Here is a 24,477-nt window from a genome sequence, read left to right as displayed (position 1 = left end):
TTATACAACCCTAATACCCTAATTTAAACTTTCCACATCCTAGATTACTTTCTCAGTTTGGGAGTTTATGGAATCAAATGCAAAACACGGAGTCAACATTGTACATTGTTAAATAAGTCATATGTTAAATCAAATGGTTGGTCAGAGAGAACGTAATGGAGAAGGAATTCATTTTCAGAAATGTATTATGTACTTTGTCAGGTTGCTCATCTTTGGTAACATTTTGTAAATCAATGAAAAAAACATTTTTGATCCGTAAGCTGAGTTAACCAAGCCTTTAAATGTTTATTATCTATTACGTATCTGATAATCTTAAAAGTGGAAGTTATTCTTTGAAGCCCAAATGTCCTCTAACCATGGACTGACCCAAGGTAAAATCTAAACAAATAAAATAAATAAAATCAGATAAAGTGCTGTTACTCATCGAATTTTATCTGGAAAACGGACAACACGGTAGTACAATAATATATAAAAACAATGTTAGATTTAGATTCAGATAACACCAAAACTTGGATTGTACCTCCTATACATACAAATACAAAAACACATACCTGTATAAATACAGGTTCAAAGAAACTGAAGTTAAACCATTGTGAACAGATCCCTGCGTTTGTGTCTTTGCTCCCTCAGTCAGACAGAACAGAAAGCGCTCTTATTGAATTAGTCAAATGAAGCTGGACTGACATAGCAGGGCAGCTGACCGCTGAAGGAGAGATCCTCCAGGCAGACTAAAGCCCAGCCGGGAGGGAGGCAGGCAGACAGCCAGCCAGACAGGAGGAACATCAGCTTCAGTAAGTACTTACCTGTTCTATTTATTCTGGTCAGGCCTCAAATGAGATCCAATGGCAGTAAAAGTTTTCAAAGTGGCCTCTGAATACTAGATCTGGTAAGAGTTTCTTCAACCTTTAAGTAGGAAAAGCTACATGTAAATATTAAGATTTCAATTTGGGGTAAAACTACATTTTATGGCTCATTTTTAAGATTAAAAGGTTACAAACAGTGCAAAAAATACTACTAAAGTCGATTATTTGTTTTAAATATTTTGCTAAAAAGGAAAAAAAATAACTGGTGCCACCTTAAAATGTAGCACTTTTTTATCTTTGTTTGACACCAAGTCCTGCCTTTCAAACTGCTATAAAAATTTTACTAGATTGCTCATCAGTATCAGTTTGCTCTACTGACCATGAACTGCATTTAAGCTCAGCTCTTACAGTAGAAAACGTTTTAAAAAAAAGGAGGAAAAGCACATGTTTAGATGGAAAACAAAGCCTGTCCTTAAAAAAAACAGCTAATAGTTTGAGTGCTTTAAGTCACAAGTCTCCTATAAACCATCTGCTTAATTTCATAAGCATGAGAAGAGCAGATGAGAACAGAGCAGGGTAAAAACAAGCAGCCGCAGAGAGAGGGAAGGTGGGGGGATTTTGACAGGCAGCTATGGGAGATGCCTCCCATAGCTGCCATTATATCACATCCATCTGAAAATAACACTTCAGATACAATGTTGGTGCGGGTAAGAACATCTGTCAGCCCCTGCTCGTGTCAACCGCTTCAACAGAACGCTTTGGTTAGAAATGGCGTGAATGTTTTCCTGCATAAATCATCGACAAAAATGTTCATGTGAATAATTTTGGTTCAAATATTCATAAATAATGGTTACTTCTTTGAATGTTGCATTTTTAACATTTTGGCAGAATGCTGAAGTTATTTGGTGTCAGAAATTACTACAAAAAAAAAAACTGATTATTATGGGAGTGCAAACATCTTTTTTCTGGTTTAAATCTAGTTTTTTGTTTTCTTGCAGGCAAAATTGTACAAAATAATCTGATTATTAAAGTTTTGCAACAGCAGATTAATTACAAAATTTAAAATAAAAAAACTTTTATTCAAAAACTTTTTATTCTTCATAAAATAATGAATCATGATGTACACATCTGTTTATAGATAAGAATGTACAGAGGTTCAGGGAAATTTCACTTTAACTTACCTTCATAATGATTCAGTTGTTAAAAAGTACCATAAAGATTTTTGAAAATATTTTAGGCACTCAAGTGCTCATGTAGCTTCTGAATGTGAGAAATCGCTTTGAGATACTTTGTTCTGTTTTTTGTCCTGTTTTGCAATGACCAGAATTGTATCCTCTAATAAGAAATATAGGGAAAAAGAATTCCCTATACCATCAGCAGATTTTTGTTCAGCTGAAGACATTTTGTAACCCTTGTGCTATCCTAGGCACTTTACCATTGGGAGTTGGGTCATCTAGACCCACTAGACAGTGCGCTGAACCTTTTTTCTTCAATGATTTGTGATCTTCACTGGTGTCCATGGATTACATGAAATCTTTCCACCTTTATCCACCTTTTTCATGGTAGGGAGAACACATCAATGTCAGGGTGGGGTCATCTAACATAGCACAATTTGATGAAGAGCATCTCATTCATTTTTAGAGGGGCTGTTTGTGCAACGGTTTCCAGGTTATGGTTCTCCCTGATTCCTATAAAGATGCGGATTGGCTCACAACCTTTAAACTTTCTATTTTGTTTTGGGTGGTGACAGCAGTGCAGTGTACACTTTCTCCAAGACAGCAGAGAAAAATTCCAGCTCTTTTTGTGAGTAAATAAGGTAAAGGAATCGGAATGTCACTTGTTTAATATAGAGGGACATGCTTTGATTTTGACAGAAACATGCTGCGATTGAAAAAAGGAGCATTACTTCCAATTACAGCACAGAAAACAACAACAAATTCCAATCGAGCAAATTAAATCAGATTATATTCAAGTGTTGCAGACATAAACAGGTATGGAGAAAAAAAATATTTCAGTCAAGCTTTACACAAAAGTAAATAAAGGTATCATATAAGTTGGTAATGTTGATAGAACAAAAACCTTTCAGATTAAACAACAAGATTTTCATACATTTAATTAGAGTATATTATATATTTGTCCAACCTTTGTCAGTTTGAACCTAATCTACTTCATTTAGCTCAATAAAACTGCAAACTCACATCATTGTACATTCTGTGGCTCTGATGCTTGACGGCACAACCATACAAAACAATTCCGACTCTGGAACACTTCGCTCAGACCAGATGACTAATAAAAGAGTTGTGCAGGATGGAAGCATGTACTCTGTTTATTCTAAAACTCTGCAACCGGAGTGGAAAACATCCATGGATCAAATGGCTGGTTCCAGAACTGCTGTTTTTTTTTTTTCTGTATTTATTAGAATAGTTTTGTTTTTTTATTTTGTACTTGTCCTGTCCGACAGCTGAGCGAACAGATGAGAGCTGAGTGCTTCTTGTGTTGGCCATATTTTTCTGTTACAACAGGGGTTCTGTTGTTCTTCTGACACATAGGGTGTATATTTGTATAAACCCCTTCTGTAATTTCGACTAAACTTTACTTACAGTGATTATATTTGTTTCCTTTTTTAGTTTGACAAGACAGAAAAGAAGAAGAGGGAAGAAGAGAGAGGGATGTTAGAGAGGTGGGGTAGGGGTATAAAAGAAAGGGAAAAGAGGGGGTTGGGGGGGTAAGAATCACAATCACTCTTTGTGCAAAGGTGAGCTGACACCTGTACTCAAATTGATGTTTATGTTCTTCTGGGATGGATGAAGGAATGTAAAAAGAAAGAGGGAGAATGCCCGGTCATCCCCACACCAAGACCCTCGCCAAAGCAGCAGTGGTAGCCAGGACCCCCCACCCTCACGGTGTAGCACATAGAGGACATTATCATAGTTTTACAGGTGATTTTTGTGCTGTTTTTTCACTAAAAATACAAAAATATTAACCAGTTAAAGGCTATTTAAAAGGATCAAACAAAAAGAAAAGGAAATGTTTAAAAATTGTATTAATTTTTCTGATGTGTTTGTTCACAACGTTGTGTAAATTTAATGCTAGTGGAAATAGCTTTTATAGAAGCTAATATAAAACAGTTTAGGCTTCAACTAAATTCATGTGCATTTTTTTTACACTATTTCAATTAGTTGTGTTTTTTTCTTCCATAACATGACCTTCAGAAAATTTAGATAATGTCAACTTGTTTTCTTCTTTAGTTAAAAAGAATTTTAAAAATTTAGAAAAAGACTTTCAGGCTATTGTAATAAACATATTATTATCATTTTTATTAGAAAATTTGTCTTTTTAAAAAGAACAAAGCACTTTGTTTTATCTAAAGGTAGAGTTTTTTCTGTTCTCTGCTTGCGAGCTAAGATTACCCCCGACCCCACATGCTGCTAAAGCCGGTTAAGCTGTTTTCCCTGCGTAATAATCTTCCACACACCATCCATCACGTATGTGACTAAACAGCGCTCATCAAACACCCCAATTAACAATTCCGTTTGAAAGTCGAGGCCTTTGTGACCTGACTCTCATATTCTCAGCGACCTTTCTATGGACCCTGTAACTAAAACAACTGTAAACACTGCGGGGAAACAAACAAGTATCTTCTCCAGAATTCTGATGAGCTCCGATATTTGTCACAAAAGCAGCTTCTGACTCACTGAGGAACATTTTAAAAGTTTGTAAAGGATTTGTTGTGGATGTTGTATTGCCCTTGTCCTTTCGTGTGACCTTGGTGCCTGGCAGCTGACCTCTTATCAAACTTATCTTGTTTCCTTTTTGGCCTCTTGACTCACTGGCAGCAGTCAGACCTGCTTTAATTATAGCTACCACAGCATTCCTTCCTGACAGAATAGGCAGAGATAAATAGTGACACCTTGGGAAGACAAATGGGAACTTTGTTGACGTCTACGCAAAAATAGAGAAATGGTTAAAGTAGTTTAAGATGGACAGCAAAACACAGTGTTTGTTTTTGTAGGTTGGAAAGGCAAACAACCCTAATTTGTCATTGTGATTTGTCTATAAATCCTTTACAGTGTCAATATCCGTTTGTGTTTCTCTCCCAAATTTCTTGACAGAGCAGCAGCAATGGGCCAAAAGCTGGAGAAGCTGTCGGAGAAAGATGAGGAATCACTTGATAACTCCGATGTGTCTGAGCAAACTGGAGACACGCAGTTATCAGAAACTGTGGAGCAAGATGATAGGCAACATCAAGAGGACGCATGGCCTGCGCTCCATCAGAATATTGGTGGGATTAGAGAGATTAATTTCAACGACTTGGCCAGAGGACAACCAGGGGAGCTCACTGTCACTCCTGCACGCACGGACCCCCAAACAGGGCAGCCAATCAGGCCTCCTGGAATGAAAACCACTGGAGGGTGGGCGGGTGGAGACAGACAGAGGGCTGCTCGCACTGTGGGGAAGTCAAAAACTGTCCTGAGCCCTGAAGAGGCAAGAGAAACTTCACATAAAAAGCAGATCTCTGAGAAAAGAGCTGCAGTCTGGACTGCTATGGAGGAGCAGGGAAATCGGGACATATTGGAATTTGACTGCAGCAAGTTTGATCCTGAAACCAAAACCAGAGACCCCACAGTCTCATATAACTCCAACGAGGAGGACTTTGTATTGCTAGAGCGAGATGAGACCTGGATGTCATCTGAGGCAGAGAACGATGTGGCTGCTAGCTACAGAAAAAGAGCAGCAGAGGAAAAAACTCCCAATCACAATGACGACCAGCTTCATCCGCCTTCCAGAGGGAGATCTGGTTCTTTCCGGGCGTGTAGAAGGAGTCCACCCCCTGTCTGTTTAAACCGGGAAAATGCTGAAGTGACAGGCAGCAGGTGCCAGCTAAAAGGAGTAAGTCATGCTGGAGCTGCTCACAGTGAGACAACTGGTCAAGGATCAGCAGAGAAGGAGCGAAATACTGCAACTCACATCCGACAGGAGCCTCTGGCAACGCAAGACAAATCCAAAAACCAGGGTAAGGAAGAGAACATGTCAGGGTTTGTTGCAGCACAAGAGTTGTGCCATCAAAACAAGTTTGCAGGAGCTGTTTCTAAGAGGGCTATGGCAGGAGTCGTAGGCAGCCATTTACAAAGTACCATGAGAGACAGCAGCTTTGACAAAGTCAGGAACTCTCACCCTCAAGAGACCCCTCCCTCTGCGGCTCCAGACAGACCCTCCATGACACTGGAACAACGCGATTCGACGCCCTGTCCTCCAAGAGCCTGTGACGCAGACAGACAGGTTGCCAACTTGGAAAAGGAGACAGGGCCTGTTTGCCACTCCGCCGTGGTCACACCTCCACCTTTAACTCATGTGCTTCCACAGAGAGACACAACATCCGGGTCTGACTTGGCCTCACGCAATTCCACAGAGTCCAAACAGACTGAAAAGAAAGTCAAAGGTCCTCCTCCTCCTGTCCCCAGAAAACCTAGAAATCCTTTCATAAAGGTCAAAACTGCACAGCTGATGACTGGTGACGTTCAGAGAAGAGGCAAAGACCACCTGCGCTCAGAAGAAAGGGTCAAGAGGAGACACACCTTTCATTTCAACAAAGACCTTCAGGTCAACCCTCCAGCTAATCAGGACATGTGTTTGTTGTGGGATGAAAGGGGCACATACACCTTACCCACTAACTTTCGCAGACTCTCAGCTGACTTTAGCCCATGGGAGCAGCTCTCGCTTGAATGCATGGATGAGCGGTATGGAGACATGATTGATTACGACTACTGTTTGCGAATTGCAAAAGTGCCTCAAGAGGAAGAAGCTCAAAACATGGACATGCTCCAGAGACGGATGTTCCTAGAGAGGCGATCAAGATTTAAATGTTCGACTCCCTCTGCTGGGAAAAAGAACACATATCCCTTTGCCTCCGTAGAGACTCTTCCCACACTTGAGGTGCCAAACCACACTGAACCTCAAAGCCAGAAATGTTCTCTGTCAGGAAAGGAGCTGCCACCAGCAACAGTGAGCGTCAGCAGCCGCAGTAACTCCTCCCTTGATTTGACAGATCACAGTGGGGATGTGGGCTCCTTCAAGCCTGTGGCAGAAATCGTAAAAGCGGCGAACCAAATTCAGAAACAGCAGGGCTTGGTCAGAGCTGACGGGCCGAAAGCTGAGGTTCGTCTGCCAGAGCAGGGCTCCAGTGTGAAGGTGTCTCAAATGAAGAATGCCTTCGATGTCCCCAAAAAAACCAAGGTGAGGCCAGCAGAAGTGCAAGCACCTCCAAAGAAAGGTAAGAATGCTGCTTAATCAGCAGAAACACAAAGCTCTAGTTTTTCTGAATGTATTGATTTGATTTTATGAAAAGTTTTTTATGACAAACTGCTGAGAGTTCAACACCTTTGTCTTGAGACCTATAAAATATTTTATCCCTTGGATTATTTTTTTGAAGAAAGAAAATGCAATTGAGAATTTTCAAAACATAATGTTGGGTTCTTGTCCAGCTCGAAAAGTTAATAAAAAAGAGTTTCTTCATCTATTATGTGGTTAGAGCTATCTTGACACAGAAAAAGTTACAAGTCATAAAACTTTGTTCTTAGCTGTAAGCTAGTGGTAGAGTGTAAATACTGATAGATGACAGGAAGGGAGGGCAGGGTTTCTCTGCACCAACAGTCCCACCCACAACTCAGAGGTGAATTTCCATAAAACTCCTGCCTCTCTGCAGAGACCATCTCCTTAAAAATGACACTGTATTTTTACATTTTGGCAAAAAACGGCATAATCATAATTAAACAACCACTAGGAATGCTTCTAGAGTACATTAAAAGATGATTGGATTTGTACGTTAAGCTGAAGGCTTGAAGGGAATTTATTTTATCTTAAGGACCAAGCCAAAATAAAATAAAAAAGTCAAACAACCACTTTGTGTTGCCATTGAGTCAACAATGGAGCCAGCAAAAGAACCAACAAAACATGGGTGCTTTGATAGAATTTATCCATGAAGCAAAATGAAAGAAAAAACGCTTCACAAGAACGGTGAAAAGAAAAGATGAACTAAATAATATGACAGGAGACCGAAAAAGGCCATGAACAAACCACAAGAAAAGCACAGTGCCAAAAACTTGCTGTAAAAATGAGAAACAAAACTAGATTTATTTACAAAATTAATTAATATTAAATAAATTGTAATAACAAGGTGAATGCAAAAGTAAACTAAAATTACACTACACACTACAAAATTATAGATTAGATGAATAAAATATGAAAAAAAAATTTTTTAAACCAGTTCAAAACTCAATAAGGAAAAGCCCTAATAATGTCTATGTTGTCATTTTGTTGTCTGGGCACATTTGTACGGTGGCCCTGAAGTACAAATCACATTTGAGTTGGTGAAACTGCAACAGAATGAACAACATCAAAAATAACAAAAGTCTTCCAGCAGGTCTTGGGGCATTCTTTCTTTAGAAGGGGTTGGGGAGTATTTGTGGGGGGCAGGACAGGATGGGACTGAGGGGGGAGGGGGCACACAGGAAATATTCATCAGAAGAAAAAAAATTCTTTTAAAAAAATAATGTAAAAAAGATTGCATTAAAAGCTCAAGGGACGCAAAAAAAAAAATTAAAATCCGATGTGTTCAAGTAATAAGATTTCTTGAAAAGGCTTTTCTGCGCATGTGCTGTCCCCGGTCATCCTCCCGAATTTAATAGCTGGATGTGAAGTGTTTTCAGTCTCTAGCAGGTGAGGAACAGATAGTAGATTTTGTGCTTTGGCATCCTGGAATATAGGTTTTAAAGCACGGGTTCCCCTCACATATTAGCAGTCGAGAGTGTGTCTGGGGGGCAGGCGCCTTTCCCTTTTTTTTCGGGGACACTAGCACCGTCCTGCAGGATAAGGGCGCGCCTAAGAGCCAGATTCATGTGTTGAGATTGATGACCCCCGTGCATCGGAAAATCTTGCATTAGGAGGTGAGCAAACCTGTTTTGAAAATGTTTAATATTTTGTTTTTTTGGGGGGGTGGATGGGGTATCTAGCATTGCAGCATCCTTGGCTTGTGAGCTTGCTTAATGGGTTTGAGAGCGGGAGTAGCCATTAAAAGGAAAAAAAAAAGCTTGGGTGGAAATATCTGCACTTGCGTCAGCTGGCAGCGGTCCACCGCAGCTAACGGCTAGCGGCGGGCTAACCCCACTAGCAGGTCGGATGCGAAACATGCCGGAGCGGCGGAGGATGCGGAGTCCGCCCCACCGACCCCTCATGCGGCTGATCTAAAGGGCTTGGGATGTTGGCTCGCATGCAAACCCGTACTTGTTGGATATTTGAAGTAAAATAGTGCTGATTCTTCTGTAACCCATGTGCGGGCTGTGTCCGCTGTTGCTTGCGGGACCAGCTCTGCCAGCTTCTGTTTTGCGGTTGATGATCAAATATCCTCCCAATTAATTCTCGTCTATAGTAAACGGATTGCCATCACCACCTATCGCAATGTTTGGTTCTACACACATATTATGTCATGACAGATAATACTTTCCCGAAAGTTCAAATGGTTTTTACATGAGGGGTGCTCCCACAAAACTACAAATCTCCACCCCCCATGTTTTTGAGTAGCTAGCGTTAGCTAGCTTAGCTAAGTTTTGGCAACTGAAATCGCCTTAACTTCACACCGCGAGGCCAATATAGCGGCAGCCGTTAAAGTAACTATATACTTCATCCACGTTTTTTTTTAATTATTATTTTAATTCATTTAATTAGTAAGCAGTCCCCCGTCCTAATGGCCGAGGGACGTTAGGCCAACATTAGGCTAGCAGCCATTCATTGTTTAACGCCAGTACAGCTCTCCGAGCTTCCATTGAATTAACTGTTGGCCTTTAATTAAAAAAAATATATATATATTTGAAGTTTGCATGATTTTATATTGTTGAAAAAGAAGCGTTTACTTCATTCTGTATAGATAATAACACAATTATAACATGCTTTAAATTTAATTTGGGGGGAAATGTGTCCTTTTAGAATTGTTAGCAGTCTCGAAGTATTTCTTCTTTTCTCCCTTATTTTTCCATATTTTTAGTCAAAGACTAATAAATCTAAATTATTCATTATAGTTTTATAAGAAGACAGTTTTATAAGAATTAATAGTTAAGAAGTGCTAAAGAAAACAACATGGGTACGGGTCACAAAAAGGGACAAAAGTCATGAAAAATTAAGATAACAAGCACAGTGGTGCAAAATTGAGATGAAATAAAATGAATATAGGCAGGTATTTAATATAGGTTATTTATTCCAACAAACTCCCCCATATTTGACACAAAACCCCTTTTCAAAGACACAGCTTTATCAATCTGAGCTCTTCTCTATTTCTTTTCAATCCTAAAGACATGTTTCATCTCTTGTAAGTGTTGGTATTTCATTGAGGTAGATCTAAAAAAAAATCTTAAATTTGATCCCTATGACGCTGTCTCTGCTATCTTATCCTCACAGTCCATGGCTAATGAAGAGAAGCAGGTGGCCTGCTGTGATCACAAACTTCCAAATGTCTGAGGAGAATTAAAAAATGCAGCAATGGGCGTTTTACCATGACATTTAACAATAAAATCGTCTACAATACTAAAATACGTCTTTTAAAATTTGACAGTAAAACACATTTAATTTCATGAAACAACAGGTGTTCCAAAAAGTGCCACAAGCACTAAATGTAGATGACGGTTGAGTTCCTTTCCTGAATCTTGCAGCGGTAACACCCCATCTGTGGTGTTTTCACAAGAACTGATGCAGCATCTTACAAATATAATGGCTGTGGTTTCAGTTCTGAGCGTTTTGATGCAGATTGTGACCCCGATCTGAAATGTGTTGTTCATAAACTTCAAGGTAGTATATAGTGTAAAGATACAACCTTCCAAAACAGGGGAACGACGTCTTAATCACCGTCTGAGATAGAATCCCTTTTTTTATTGCACATCTAAGAGTCTCTTGCTTCCTCAGCAGATATGATGCGACGAGTTGTAAGGCAGAGCAAGTTCCGTCACGTGTTTGGTCAGGCTGTGAGGAACGACCAGTGCTACGATGACATCCGTGTGTCCAGAGTAACCTGGGATAGCTCCTTCTGTGCCGTCAACCCCAAGTTTGTTGCCATAATCATTGAGGCGAGCGGCGGAGGAGCTTTCCTTGTCCTTCCTCTGCACAAGGTGAGGTGTTGTTATGCTCATTCATGCATTAAAAGTTAATGGTTGTTTGAGTGCAGTTTTGCACACAGCCGTCAGGAAATATTAAGCTTATACAGTAAAAGTTAAGCGAAAATAAAACGCAATTTCTTGTTTATTTATGTCACTCAGAATGATTTACGAAAAATAGTTGGTATAACCTGGCTTAGCAAATGTTTTCTAAAATATATTTGTGCTTTTAAATATTCATGTGGCTAAATTAGTTCTCTTTCTTACAAAAATAAAATGATTTGATTGTTCAGTTCTTTAACTTCTATTTTGTTAATATATTTAAAGACAGAAAGTCTTGCTTTTTGTTTTTGGCCAAAATTGACATAACTGTCAGATTACAAACAGAATATGGCCTGGACATAAGGACGGGACTCAAACAAGTTGGAGAGGCCTTAACATCAATGTTTACTAATTTAATTAAAGAGAATACCTCCTATAACCCTTGTGCTATCTTAGATGACCCCACCCTTACATTGGCGTGTTCTCCCTACCATGACAAAGGTGGATAAAGGTGGAAAGATTTCATGTAATCCATGGACACCAGTGAAGATCACAAATCATAGATGAAAAAAGGTTCAGCGCACTGTCTAGTGGGTCTAGATGACCCAACTCCCAATGGTAAAGTGCCTAGGATAGCACAAGGGTTACAAAATGTCTTCAGCTGAACAAAAATCTGCTGATGGTATAGGGAATGAAGATCACAAATCATAGATGAAAAAAGGTTCAGAGCACTGTCTAGTGGGTCTAGATCAGTGTTTTTCAACCTTTTCTGAGCCACAGCACACTTTAACCTTAAAAAAAATCCCGCGGCACACCAGCATCCAAAAATTAAAAAAAAAGGAGAAACTCAGTCTGTATTGATCTACAGCCCCTCCCTCCACAGTCTCACATGCATTTTTGAGATAATTGTTGCAGAAAAAGCTGGAAACTGCAGCTGTTTTTTTCTAAAAGATGCAATAAAAGTTAAGTTAGAAGATTTAAAAACAGTTTGAAGTGTGTTCGTTGGTTTCAAGACATTTAACAACAGATCTCCTTGTGCGCTGTCACTCTCACAACCCAATGCATCTTGGGAGATGTAGTAAATAAATCGGCAGGAGATCGCTTTTCGGAGCTTCATTGTTTTGTTCACTTGTTCCACGGTCTGATACCGGACTCTGTGGAAAGCTACACTGCTAAAGACGAGCTTTAGCTGGTATTTTTGTTAGAACTGAGCGACTTTACGAGCTAAATCGGGACAAGGAAGTGAAGACTTTAACCACTTCTGATTGGTCAGACTGATGACATGTGATTAAGCTCCCCAAAAATTATTGGTGGAGACAGTTAAAGCGACGGGACTTTTCCAAAATACAGCCGGAGCTGCAGCTGAATCGTGGTACAGTACTTTTTAACAAATGTCTTAAATAAAATAAAATAAACGCAAAGAAAAAGTATTTTATGATCTTTTATATTCCTAACTCCTCAGTGTTTTATCATGGCCTGTTTGAATGAACAGAGAGCTGAAATCCTGGAGATGGGAAATGTTGTTAAATCAGTTAATGAGGGCAATTTCCCACGGCACACTTGACCATCTCCCACGGCACACTAGTGTGCCGCGGCACACTGGTTGAAAAACACTGGTCTAGATGACCCAACTCCCAATGTTAAAATGCCTAGGATAGCACAAGGGTTAATGTTTGCGCTAGTTAAAAAAAAAAGAATATTTTGTAAACTCACTCCAGCCACTTCTAGGGGAAATCTCATCTGCATCAAGGTCTGATTTCCTGTGATCAGTAATGCAGCCATAATCCAAGCCCTGTCTTCCTTTTGGCTCACTTGTCAGGAGGGATGCAGCCAACTCCTTCTCTAAGCACAGAAACCCAGATGGACCGGGAGAGACGAGTGACAAACAGAAAAAAAATAATTACTCTGCAGCCTGGAGTGAAACTCTTTTACCTTGCCTCCTATTAAGCATCACTCTATAGTTGCATGTGTTTTATCTTTGCTCTGAAGTAAGTGCCAAATGAGTGATTAAAGAACATTAAACAGAACTGATTAAATCTCAGTATATCATTTAGATCAGTCTAAAAAAGAAAAGCAACTTTGACTAAAATCAATATTTTATTTAGCCCAGAACTGTTCTCTGACACTATTTATAATGAGCTAAATCTATCACATTTTTTCCAAATATTAGTTGTGTTTTTTTGCATTCTTGGCAAAACTCTGCAACTTCATTTTTTTAAATAAATAGACTCATGTGTTTCTAGCTAACAACCACTAGAAGGCACTGGAGGTATGTGGATCAGTATTTTCTACTGACAGCAATGCAAAAGAAGTAAAAGAAGAAGCATCAGTCTTGCACCCTGCTTTGTTCCAAAGCAACACAGATGACAAAGACCATTTTTTTTTATTTGAGAAGCAGCTTTGTAGTTAATCCAGCTTCATACTGAGTTTCTTCCACAAAGCTGCAGATTAATGCAGACAAGCACAACCTTCACAGCCACTTTCTGTCCAGGGAAAACACTGCATCCACTGCTATGTGGTAGAACTAGGCAAGGCAAGTTTATTTGTATAGCACAATTCGTACACAAAGTAATTCAAGGTGCTTCACAAAACAGAAAAGTGCATTAAAATCACAATACATCATAGAAATAATCAACATAAAATTTACTTTAAAAGAAAAGGAAGAAAAAAAAAAGACTTAAAAAGAAAGGAAGGAAAGAAAGGTGCAGATAGGACCTTTCAGTCATATACACGGCTAAACAGAAATGTTTTAAGTCTAGATTTGAACATGAACACAGAAGAGGCCTGTCTTACGCCTTCAGGGAGGCTGTTCCAGATTTTAGCTGCAGAATATTGAAACGCTGATTCCCCTTGTTTAGTTCTGACTCTGGGAATCAACAGGAGGCCTTTGGGAACAATACATAACATTTTTACTCCTAAAAACACACTACTTGGGCATTTTAACGAAAAATATATAAACATATTTAGCTAAATACTATATAAAATATGGTCATTCACGTTTAAATTTTAAGGGAATAGGACCAGTTACTCATGGTACTGACTAAAGTGCTTTCAGAATTTTCATTTTACTTTCTACAATGCAAACATTTATTTCCAGAAAAGCTTAAGAGAGGACAAAACCATTTTACCAACACAGAAAATAAAAGCAATTGTGTAATATATCTAGAGGCACAGAGATTGTGAATATGCATGGCATATTCCCAGATATAGAGCATGCATTGAATCAATGCAACAGATTGGATTTTGTTTCTGTGATATAGGGTTACCGTACGCATTTTTCCTGAGAATAATGTCGGTTAAAAAAAAAAGAAAAAAGAAAAACATTGATAATCCATTTTCAATTCCGCCCGATAGAAAAGGCATTTACTGTGTGTCAAGTTTCTCGGCGGAGAAACATGATAGTCTCACTGCAGTTCAAGGCTGACATCATCTCAGCCCACTGGGTCAATGGGTCACAGAGAAGCCGCTGTTATTTTGGGATTGTACGATTTGGGATGCAGATGTCTGTTCACAATGTTATAGTGCAATTTTTTTGATAGTTTTCTCATTGAACCGCCAAAACAAAAGCACAGCGAGATAAACCGTAGTGATGGCGGTCACAGGAAGAAGAGTTTTTACCGCATGTTGCCTTCTCTTGTCTCTTCGCAGACCGGCCGCATCGACAAAGCGTACCCGACAGTGTGCGGTCACACGGCACCCGTGCTGGACATCGACTGGTGTCCTCATAATGATCTAGTCATTGCTAGTGGCTCAGAGGACTGCACGGTCATGGTAAGGACACAATCAACCTGCACCAGATCCAGACAGCTTTAGGTTATTTTCATCAGAAGATGTTTTAATATCCTGTCTTTTTTTTTCCTATTTAATCCTTTAGTTTATCTGCCGATTCAGGAAAACACAGAAAGTTCCCACTGAATGGAGTTCAGGGACAGTTTAATTACATTTTCTTCGCAGCTTGTCAACATAAGTACTTATAAAAATGAACGGTGGACTTAGATTTGGATACCATGATCAAATAAAAAACTTTTAGTCCATGACATTGTTTTACACATCCATGTTGGCTAGTTCTGACAGCAATATCCTTAAAAATATTGAAATTTATTGCTTTTGTTTGAAAAGTGATGGACAATAAACTGCATTTATTTTACAAGTAGAAAGAATTGGACCTAATAGTGAGTAGTGAAATGAGCAGTTTTACTTGATGGTTTGGAAATTTTTTTTAAATACATATAAATATATATCTTTTTGTCTCACATTTTCACTCATCAAGTCATGGATTTTTTTTTCATTGTAGCCCACTTTTAACATGCCATACATTTCAAGGCACGTTTAAATCAATTGTGAATAGAAACTTAGCTTTGTTTGGATAGTTTAAATCCTCAAAAGTCCTAGAAAATGTTTCCGTTTGTCTTTTTTTTTCTTTTTAAGTGTCTTTATATAGTCAAATAGTTTGACAGATTTTCAGTGTGTTCATTTTTTCTGGACTTTCCCTCTTGGTCAGGTGTGGCAGGTACCGGAGAACGGATTGGAGAACCCCATTTCCGAGCCTGTGGTTGTGTTAGAAGGACACTCCAAAAGAGTCGGCATCGTGTCGTGGCATCCCACTGCTCGCAACGTTCTTCTCAGCGCAGGTACATGCGAGCTCCAGGGTCTGCTAGCGAGAGCTGTACACTGTTAACAGCTCACAATCACAAATGAGAAAAGAAAAACCTTCTAAAACATAATAAAGCTGTGAGGTTTTATAAAGCCTGTTTTTAGATCTTTTATTTTGTTGGTCCCTTGAGCATAAAGTGCTACCTTTTTACATCAACTATATAGAAGGACTTGTACAGGCTAGCCAGACAGAGAGACAGAGATGGGAAGGACGTGCAACAGATAAGGGTGATTAAGGGCAGAGATGGAAAGGTGCTAACAACCCAGGAGAGTGTACAGAAAAGATGGAAGGAGTATTTTGAGGAGCTGATGAACGAGGAAAATGACAGGGAAAGAAGGGAGGAAGATGGGGTTGTTGTGGAGCAGGAAGTAGCAGAGATTGGAAAGGATGAGGTTAGGAAGGCTCTGAAAAGGATGAAGAGCGGAAAGGCCGTTGGTCCTGATGACCTACCTGTGGAGGTATGGAAGTGCCTAGGAGAGACAGCAGTGGAATTTCTAACAAGGTTGTTCAATAGGATTCTAGAGAGTGAGAAGATGCCTGAGGAATGGAGGAGAAGCGCTCTGGTCTCCATCTTTAAGAACAAGGGTGACACGCAGAACTGCAGCAACTATAGAGGAATAAAGTTGATGAGCCACACAATGAAGCTGTGGGAAAGAGTAGTGGAAGCCAGGCTTAGGAAGAAGGTGGAGATTTGTGAGCAGCAGTATGGTTTCATGCCCCGTAAGAGCACCACTGATGCCATTTTTGCTTTGAGAATGTTGATGGAAAAGTACAGAGAAGGTCAGAAGGAGCTGCATTGTGTGTTCGTAGATTTAGAGAAGGCGTATGACAGGGTGCCGAGGGAGGAGCTGTGGTACTGTATGAGGTCGTCTGGAGTGGCAGAGAAGTATGTCAGAGTAGTTCAGGACATGTATGAGAGAAGTATGACGGTGGTGAGATGTGCTGTAGGTCAGACAGAGGAGTTCAAGGTGGAGGTGGGACTACACCAAGGATCAGCTTTGAGTCCCTTCTTGTTTGCTATGCTGATGGACAGGCTGACAGACGAGGTAAGACAGGAATCTCCCTGGACAATGATGTTTGCGGATGACATTGTAATTTGCAGTGAGAGTAGAGAGCAGGTGGAGGAACAGCTAGAGAGGTGGAGGTTTGCCCTGGAAAGAAGAGGCATGAAGGTCAGTCGTAGTAAGACAGAATACATGTGTCTGAATGAGAGGGATCAAGGTAGAAGCGTTAGGTTACAGGGGACTGAGGTGAAGAAGGTGCAGGAGTTTAAGTACTTGGGGTCAACAGTTCAGTGTGATGGGGAGAGTGGAAAAGAGGTGAAGAGGCGAGTGCAGGCAGGTTGGAGCGGGTGGAGGAAAGTGTCAGGAGTGTTGTGTGACAGAAGAGTGCCAGCAAGACTCAAAGGAAAGGTGTACAAGACAGTGGTGAGACCAGCTCTGCTCTATGGGTTAGAGACGGTAGCAGTGAGACAGAGACAAGAGGCTGAGATGGAGGTAGCGGAGATGAAGATGTTGAGGTTCTCCTTAGGAGTGACCAGGTTAGACAGGATAAGGAACGAGTACATCAGAGGGACGGCTCATGTTGCCTGTGTTAGCGACAAAGTCAGAGAAGCCAGACTGAGATGGTTTGGACATGTTCAGAGGAGGGATAGTGGATATATTGGTAGAAGGATGTTGGAGATGAAGCTGCCTGGCAGGAGGGCAAGAGGACGGCCAAAGAGGAAATATATGGATGTCTAAACAGAGGACATGAAGTTTGCTAATGTTAAGGTAGAAGATGTCCATGATAGAGTGAGGTGGAAAAGGATGATTCGCTGTGGCGACCCCTGATGGGAAAAGCCGAGAGAGAAGGAAGATTTTTAAAGTGATACCTGTGATATTATACCTAAAACTTAATTTATTAAAAATTACAACTATTTTCATCAAATGTACTTGTAATTGTTTCTCTGACACAGATGAATATTTATTTAACTCATATATTTCATAATCAACTTTTTGGTGTCTATGACAAAGGAAGGTATCAGGTGTGGCAAAATGAATGTCCAACTGAAAATCAGATTCCTTACAAAAAAATAAAAATAAAACAAATGGGCTTTGATGTCATATTTTTAGGTCATATTTTCTCCTCCTGTTACTAATTTATGACCTTAAAAGTAGAGCACTGCTCACAGCTGAGCTCCAGATTGGACCAAATGCCTTCTGTTGCTTTTTTCTGATGCGAAGCGCTTGGAATAACTGGACACAAAGCAATATCATGTGTCTGTTGTAGGCTGTGACAACCAGATCCTCATCTGGAATGTGGGCTCGGGCCAGGCCATGATCAGCTTGGAGGACATGCACCCTGATGTCATCTTTAGTGTCAGCTGGAGCCGCAATGGCAGCCTGTTGTGTACCGCCTGCAAGGACAAGAAGGTCCGCGTCATCGACCCCCGTAAAAGGAAGATCGTGGCCGTGAGTGACAGCTGTTTTGGATTCGGGGCTGGAGACTCTCTTCACACTCAGGAAGATGCTGCTGATGCCTCACGACAGAGCGGCTCAACCTGACCCGAGTGTTTCTGTTTTTAGGAGAAGGACAAAGCCCACGAGGGAGCTCGGCCAATGAGAGCAATCTTTTTAGCCGACGGAAACATTTTCACCACCGGATTCAGTCGCATGAGCGAGCGCCAGCTTGCCCTGTGGAAATCTGTACGTCACTCTTGTCCCCTTCATGTAGTCTGTAGCACACAGGAACATCTCCTAAATCCAAGCCTCCACCTCAACACCTTCATAATCTCACCTGGTCTGTGACCAAAAAGGCTTCAGACTGTAAAATTAGAAAACAAAGAACTGCCGCCTTATTCATGTAGATGCGACTCAAAGGATATTAGAAAACTTTAAAGCTCCTTTTGTTAAAACAAAATATATTTAATATTCTGGTCAGTTTTCTTCCACTTTTTTGCTTTTTGCTCCTTTTTTCCACTCATGAAATGTGGGATTTCCTCTCTGTTGGGCCAGACTAAGGATGATGAATCACCCAAATTGTTGTTTTTGGTCAAATATGTAGAAATGTAGACAAACTGATGTAACAGGAAGCTAAAAGAAGCCTCAAGAAATGTATGCAAATATGCTGGAAATTATAAAATCCTCGTGTATTGAAATTTGTGAAATCACCTCAAGTGGTTTTATTTTAATGTGTGATCAGGATCTATTTTTTGGTTGAGGTTATGACTCCTTGTCTCCACTCGGGGGCGCTAAACTCAAAATGTCACACTTACTATTGAAGTGCCCTGCTTCCACTGCTTCTCTCATTTGTGTTCGTTGTGAGTCAAAATTGTGCAGCAAGATCCCATCGAATGTGTCCTTTTTGTGTTTGTAGGGCAATATGGATGAGCCCATCTGTGTTCAAGAGATGGACAGCAGTAATGGAGTTCTGCTGCCCTTCTATGACCCTGACACCAACATAGTGTACCTGTGCGGAAAGGTGATCTGACGTTCTATTTATAACATCCTTGTCTTTTTTTTTAATTATTTTTTTCAATGTTTCGTTTCTGGATGTGCCTTCAGGGGGACAGCAGCATTCGGTACTTTGAGATCACCGACGAGGCGCCGTTTGTTCACTACCTCAATACCTTTTCCACAAAGGAGCCCCAGAGAGGCATGGGGTACATGCCCAAGAGAGGTCTGGATGTCAACAAATGTGAAATTGCAAGGTATGAAAGGATGCTTGTTTTTTAGAAAGTTTACAGCACAAACAATCAGAAAACCCTTAAATGTAATTTGTTCCTTGTTTTTAAGTTAATTTTGAAAACTCACTTTATATTACGGATGCTAACTTGTTTGGGTTTAAATGACTGTGGATGAAACAAAACTCAAAATAATAGCCAAAAGCTAAAAGTTACATTTGTTAAACAAAAACTGAAGGTGAAAGAAATATTAGCCGTTATTTAATTGAAAACAAGAGAGAATTACAATCAGTATAAGCAAAACAAACTGACCCTTAAAAAAAAGGTATTACCGTACTTTCCGGGCTATAGAGCACATCTGATTACAAGCCGCACCCATTACATTTTTAAAGGATAAACCATTTAGTACATACATAAGCCGCACCTGTCTATACGCCGCATGTGCCCACATTGAAACATGTGCTGTAGAATGAGGATGTACTGTATATGTGCTGACACCGAGTGGGTGTGTAAGAAGGAGGAGGCGAGAGCGCACCTGCAGCGCAAGAGGGAGTGAGAGCAAGAGAGAATGATTCTTTATTAACCCACTCAGGAGGCTCTGAGGGTCCAAACGGGGGAAGTGAACAACCGAAGGAAGATCTGCCTTCAGTGGAGAGGAAAGAAAGACAAAAGTAATCGCAGGAAAGGTTGAACACGTGATATATTTACACAGAAAGAGTTTTCAAAGTTTTAATGATATACCTGAGCTTTTCTATTCAAACAGTGCCTAGATCATAGTATACAGTGGTGTCCAGCAGTAAGTTAGAACCGAGCGCCTCTGCGCAGCGCGTGCGCCGGGAGTTTTCTTCCACAACAGTGACACACCGTAACATAGCGCTAACAGGGCTGGATTAAAAAAACATGAAAGTAAAAGTCACTGAGAGCTTTCTTCATCTTCCTCCTGTGCACTGAAACCATGGAAGTCTTCCTCCTCAGTGTCGGGTTGGAATAACGTCAGACATTCTTCGCCACACTCACTCAGTTTCTCCTTCGTTGTGGCTGTCAGTGTCACTCTGAGGCAAATTCCCTCCTGAGCTTGCGCTGTCCTCTCCGTCACGCAGCAGACCAGTTTTTCAAAACCCGTTGGTGATGGTGGATTTTTTCACACTGCTTTTAACGAATGGCTTTTAACTTGAAAGCTGCGTCATATTGTAATGGCGGTCACGTGCACGTTGAGTCTAAAGGCAGCAAGGGATTGTGGGATGCGGCCAAAATAGGGCTGAGCATGGGTGTTTCTTTTTGTTGCACCATTAGTGATGGGCCAAAGAGCAGAAGTGACTTCCATGCTGCTTGGCTGCTTGTGGATGTGTCAAAATAAATAGGCTTGATGCTGAAAGTGTGTTTACATTAGCCCAACTGTTCGAACACAAGTGACATCTGAACTGTGGTTGGACCAAACAAAGCATTTGGCGCTTCATACGTCATAAACTACGTGATCTGCGCTAGTCGACACACGCCCCGAAACATGGTGCCGAACCTATCTGTTTCATGAAGGTAAAACGCGCGCCGAAGCGTCCGTGTCAAACGGGCCATCCCTACATGCTGGTATTTGTGTTGATGTTTGGTTGGAAAGCAATAATAATTTTCACATCCTATTTAAAATTAACTTCTTAAAGTCAGCTGAAGGGAAGCTTTCAAGATCTTTTTAACTCATCTCCAACCAGAGCACCTGATTTTGAAGAGAACTTGTGTTGCCTTCTCTTCTAAATGACCACCTAAGAGGTGGAGGCTGCCCTGAGACTGGGAGGCTGTTGGTTCAAATCCAAAGTCAAATCATCCTAAAGACTCTAAAATGGGAGCCGATGCCTCCCTACCTGACATTCAGCAATAAGGACTAGGATTCTGTAGCATAGCAGTGTCTGCATCTCACCACTCCTTCAGGGAAAGTTCACATGTTTGATAACTGATGGATCTTTAACTTTCTTTGATAGTTTGTTAGAAAATATATAGAACTTCGCTTCTGCCCAATCATCTGCCTCTTGGCCTCTCTAGATATTCTGGGTAGTGTAGTCAGAGTACAGACCTGAAGTATTGCCTGGTATTTCAGAGAGCAACAGTCAAACTGTTAAAGCAGAACGAACAAAAGCTGAGTTTTTGTTTAAAATATTTGTCTTATAATCAAAAAGTTAATATTTTGATCTTTAATTTCAATTTAGTTGAACATTTTCATCATGTATTTAAAGAATTGTCATATTTTGAAGCATTGTTGTAGCAATGTCTCAGCACTGATCTGATAATTCTCTCATTATGTTGCTGGTCTGTAGGTTTTACAAATTGCATGAGAGAAAATGTGAACCCATCATCATGACGGTTCCACGGAAGGTAAGAGTGGCCATCCAACGCCATCAAGGCTCTTGCGTTTTCTCCTCCGTTTCTTCCTGTGTTCACGGCGTCTCTGTGTCCCCCTGCACGCACACAGTCGGATCTGTTCCAGGACGACCTGTATCCGGACACCGCCAGCCCCGATCCCGCGCTGGAGGCGGAGGAGTGGTTCGCCGGTAAGAACGGAGGCCCCATCCTGATCTCACTCAGAGATGGCTACGTGTCCACGAAGAGCCGGGACCTCAAAGTGGTCAAGACCAATGTGCTGGAGAGCAAGCCGGCCACCAAAGCAGAGAGCATCCCGACTGTACAGAAGCACGCTCCTCCACAGTCCTCAGTGGTGAGCGGCTCTTGTGTCTTTTTGGTCACTATTGCTGTTGAAAAGGGACTTCTCCCTGTTTCCCTTTGTCAAAATGGTACAGCAGTGGTGAAAGTTCTCCTCAATATAACTTCCAGGTCATTTTTGTTTTTGATTGAAACAATTAAGGAAAGTGACGGATCAGCACATACCATTTGAATCAAGCAATGGAAGAGAAAATCCCACAGGACTGGAAGAGTTTTCTTTCTTTTTTTCTTTTTCCATTATCCCAAATTTATATATTTAGCTATTGAAAGAAGACTAGGCCAGACGTCAAAATGAGGCTGAAACTTGTGTTTTATTGTTGATTATCCTGTTGTGTTTTGTCTTTTGTCTCAATGGTTTTAGCATCTATCTTGTCTTTGTTTTATTTTTTTAGTTTGAAACAAGAACAAAGTTTTCTGCATCAGGAAGATTTAAAAAAAAAAAAAAGCTTTCCTATTTATCTTTAACCAACACTTTTCCTGTTTTGTCTTCGGCTTGGAAAACAGGGGGTTCTGTGTGGGAAAAGTTTCTCTTCATGTCAAAAGTACATATTTTAAAATTATTCAGTATATAATTATTATTAATCAGTCAAGTTATAATGACTGGGCTGTTCTGATTAATGGATTTAAAACTATATATTTATAAATATAAGCAAGGCCCCAAAGTATTTATTAATTGTATTTAGAGTTTTTTTCCCTTCTCTTTTTTCATAAAAGTACTTAGTCTCTTTTATGTTTTTTTTACTGTTATTGTTTCTCTTCCTTTATGTTGCCATAATTTGATTGCACCTCCTGTTACCCCAACCAAAAGACAGAACTACTTTTAAAAAAAATTGGAAAATCATTCATTTAGCACATGCATATAGATTTTTTTAATTAAAAATGCTAGTGCTAAATTTCTGGTCAAATGCATCATATTTCCTGTTTAATCATAATGAGTCCTTTTCCTTGCTAGAAAATGGAAGATAAGCTGGAAGAGGTGCTGAGAGAGTTCAAGTCACTCAGAGACCGTGTCATCCTTCAAGACCGCCGCATCGCCAGACTGGAGGAGCAGGTAGCCAAGGTGGCGCTGTGAGGCGACGGTCCTGAGCGGACGGTGTCAGAGACGGCCAAATCCTCAATATTCCACGTAACTGAGCTTGGTGTTTGTCCCAGTAATGAGGCCAAGCCCACATTCCAAGATGAACGCTCTATTTGCTCATTTTTCTCGCACACACAGAGAAAAGGAACAATTCCTGCAGCTCATCAGAAGAGATTTTTGTTGAAGTCTTAACTGTTTTTTTTTGGAAATTGTTGTAAAGCATTCTTGTGTGAAGTTTGTACTTACTGCTCAAAGATCTGCCTGTAGCATCAGTATTTCCATTGTTCTTTTGTGTTGCCAAATATGGATTGTGTGCTTTCATGCACAACTTGACATTGTTTTTTTTTTTTTTTTGCTCCTGTTGTACATTCCAGTCACAGCCTGGTAGAACAACGTAGTAAAAAGCTGGATTGTTTTGTTTTATTTCTATTTTTTATGATAGCAGTTGAAGTGTTTTCCTCCCAACGTTGTGCTCATTGACATCCAACGGTTCTCTGAATGTGGAAGAAATCCTGTTCAGCTGGGCTTCTAATCCGACATGGGGGTTTTAACGAGCGGGAAAGAGGTCACTGCGATGGGGTCAAACCGAAGTTGCCCTCTCTGGTGTCTGTTGGTGTTGGGAAGGGTTAACTCGTGCAGCTGGTGTTTCACTGAAGCCCCCCCCGACAACAGTTCTGTGCACACAATAAAGGTTTTACACATGAGAGCAGTTTAGTTTTCATTTCTGCATTTCTTGTTTCTGTGTTGACGACAGATTTCTCTGATTTTGTTTGCTGTCAGAAAAGGATTGGAGGCTATGCGGGCTGCATGGCGGTGAGGACCCCAGCCTCAAAGTGAGAAGGTCACAGTTTGAATCCCGTCTGTCCTTTCTGTGTGGAGCTTGCATGTTCTCTCTGTGGATGTGTGGGTTTTCTCCAGGCACTCCGGCTTCCTCCCACAGTCCAAAAACATGCTTTGTAGGTAATTGATGATTCTGCAACAGACTGGCAACCTTCACCCAACAGTTTTAGGATAGGCTCCAGCAGCCCTATGACTGCAAAAGGGATTCAGCATGTTTGGAAATGGATTGATGGATCTCCATTGTTGTTTTGCTTTTTTTATTTTTGTTTTTCATTTTATTCCCACAAAACAATTAGAACAATTCAACACTCAAACTTATCTTTGTAACAAGGATCATTTCTGCCCCTTTTACTTTACTTTTTACTTTATCCCTTGTACTATCCTAGGCAATTTAACATTGGGAGTTGGGTCATCTAGACCCACTAGACAGTGTTCTGAACCTTTTTTCTTCAATGATTTGTGATCTTCACTGGTGTCAATGGATTACATGAAATCTTTCCACCTTTATCCACCTTTGTCATGGTAGGGAGAATACGTCAAAGTAAGAGTGGGGT

At 40.5% G+C, this 24,477-nt stretch overlaps 1 protein-coding gene across 11 annotated transcripts; it reads left to right on the top strand.

The window, feature by feature from the left end:
• Window positions 1–722: 722 nt before the first annotated feature.
• Window positions 723–23,787, top strand: coro1cb (coronin, actin binding protein, 1Cb). 11 transcript variants are annotated; one of them, XM_011481819.4, is made up of 12 exons: window positions 723–791; window positions 4,916–7,074; window positions 10,755–10,954; window positions 14,630–14,752; window positions 15,483–15,612; window positions 17,907–18,088; window positions 18,203–18,322; window positions 18,993–19,097; window positions 19,181–19,326; window positions 21,603–21,660; window positions 21,758–22,000; window positions 22,958–23,787. In XM_011481819.4, exons 2-12 carry the CDS (start codon window positions 4,926–4,928, stop codon window positions 23,075–23,077), a joined length of 3,576 nt encoding a protein of 1,191 aa, XP_011480121.3. In that variant the 5' UTR covers window positions 723–791; window positions 4,916–4,925; the 3' UTR covers window positions 23,078–23,787. The 11 variants fall into 11 exon arrangements, with proteins under 11 accessions (XP_011480121.3, XP_011480120.3, XP_011480122.1 ...); XM_011481818.4 differs by having other exon boundaries at window positions 10,752–10,954; XM_011481820.4 differs by lacking the exons at window positions 723–791; window positions 4,916–7,074 and adding an exon at window positions 8,269–8,746 and having other exon boundaries at window positions 10,752–10,954.
• The last annotated feature ends 690 nt before the right edge of the window (window positions 23,788–24,477 follow it).

This window comes from Oryzias latipes, chromosome 12, assembly GCF_053564925.1.
Source record: "Oryzias latipes strain Hd-rR chromosome 12, Olatipes_Hd-rR_3.1".
NCBI lineage: Eukaryota > Metazoa > Chordata > Actinopteri > Beloniformes > Adrianichthyidae > Oryzias > Oryzias latipes.
This window is presented reverse-complemented; position numbering and strand designations above follow the sequence as displayed.

Bases quoted from the DNA above. Each gene is read 5' to 3' on its own strand.
- coro1cb (XM_011481818.4), top strand. From the start codon at position 4,926: ATGGGCCAAAAGCTGGAGAAGCTGTCGGAGAAAGATGAGGAATCACTT. The intron at 7,075-10,751 runs GTAAGAATGCTG...TTGCTTCCTCAG, and splicing joins GCAAGCACCTCCAAAGAAAG to CAGATATGATGCGACGAGTT. The intron at 21,661-21,757 runs GTAAGAGTGGCC...GCACGCACACAG, and splicing joins TCATGACGGTTCCACGGAAG to TCGGATCTGTTCCAGGACGA.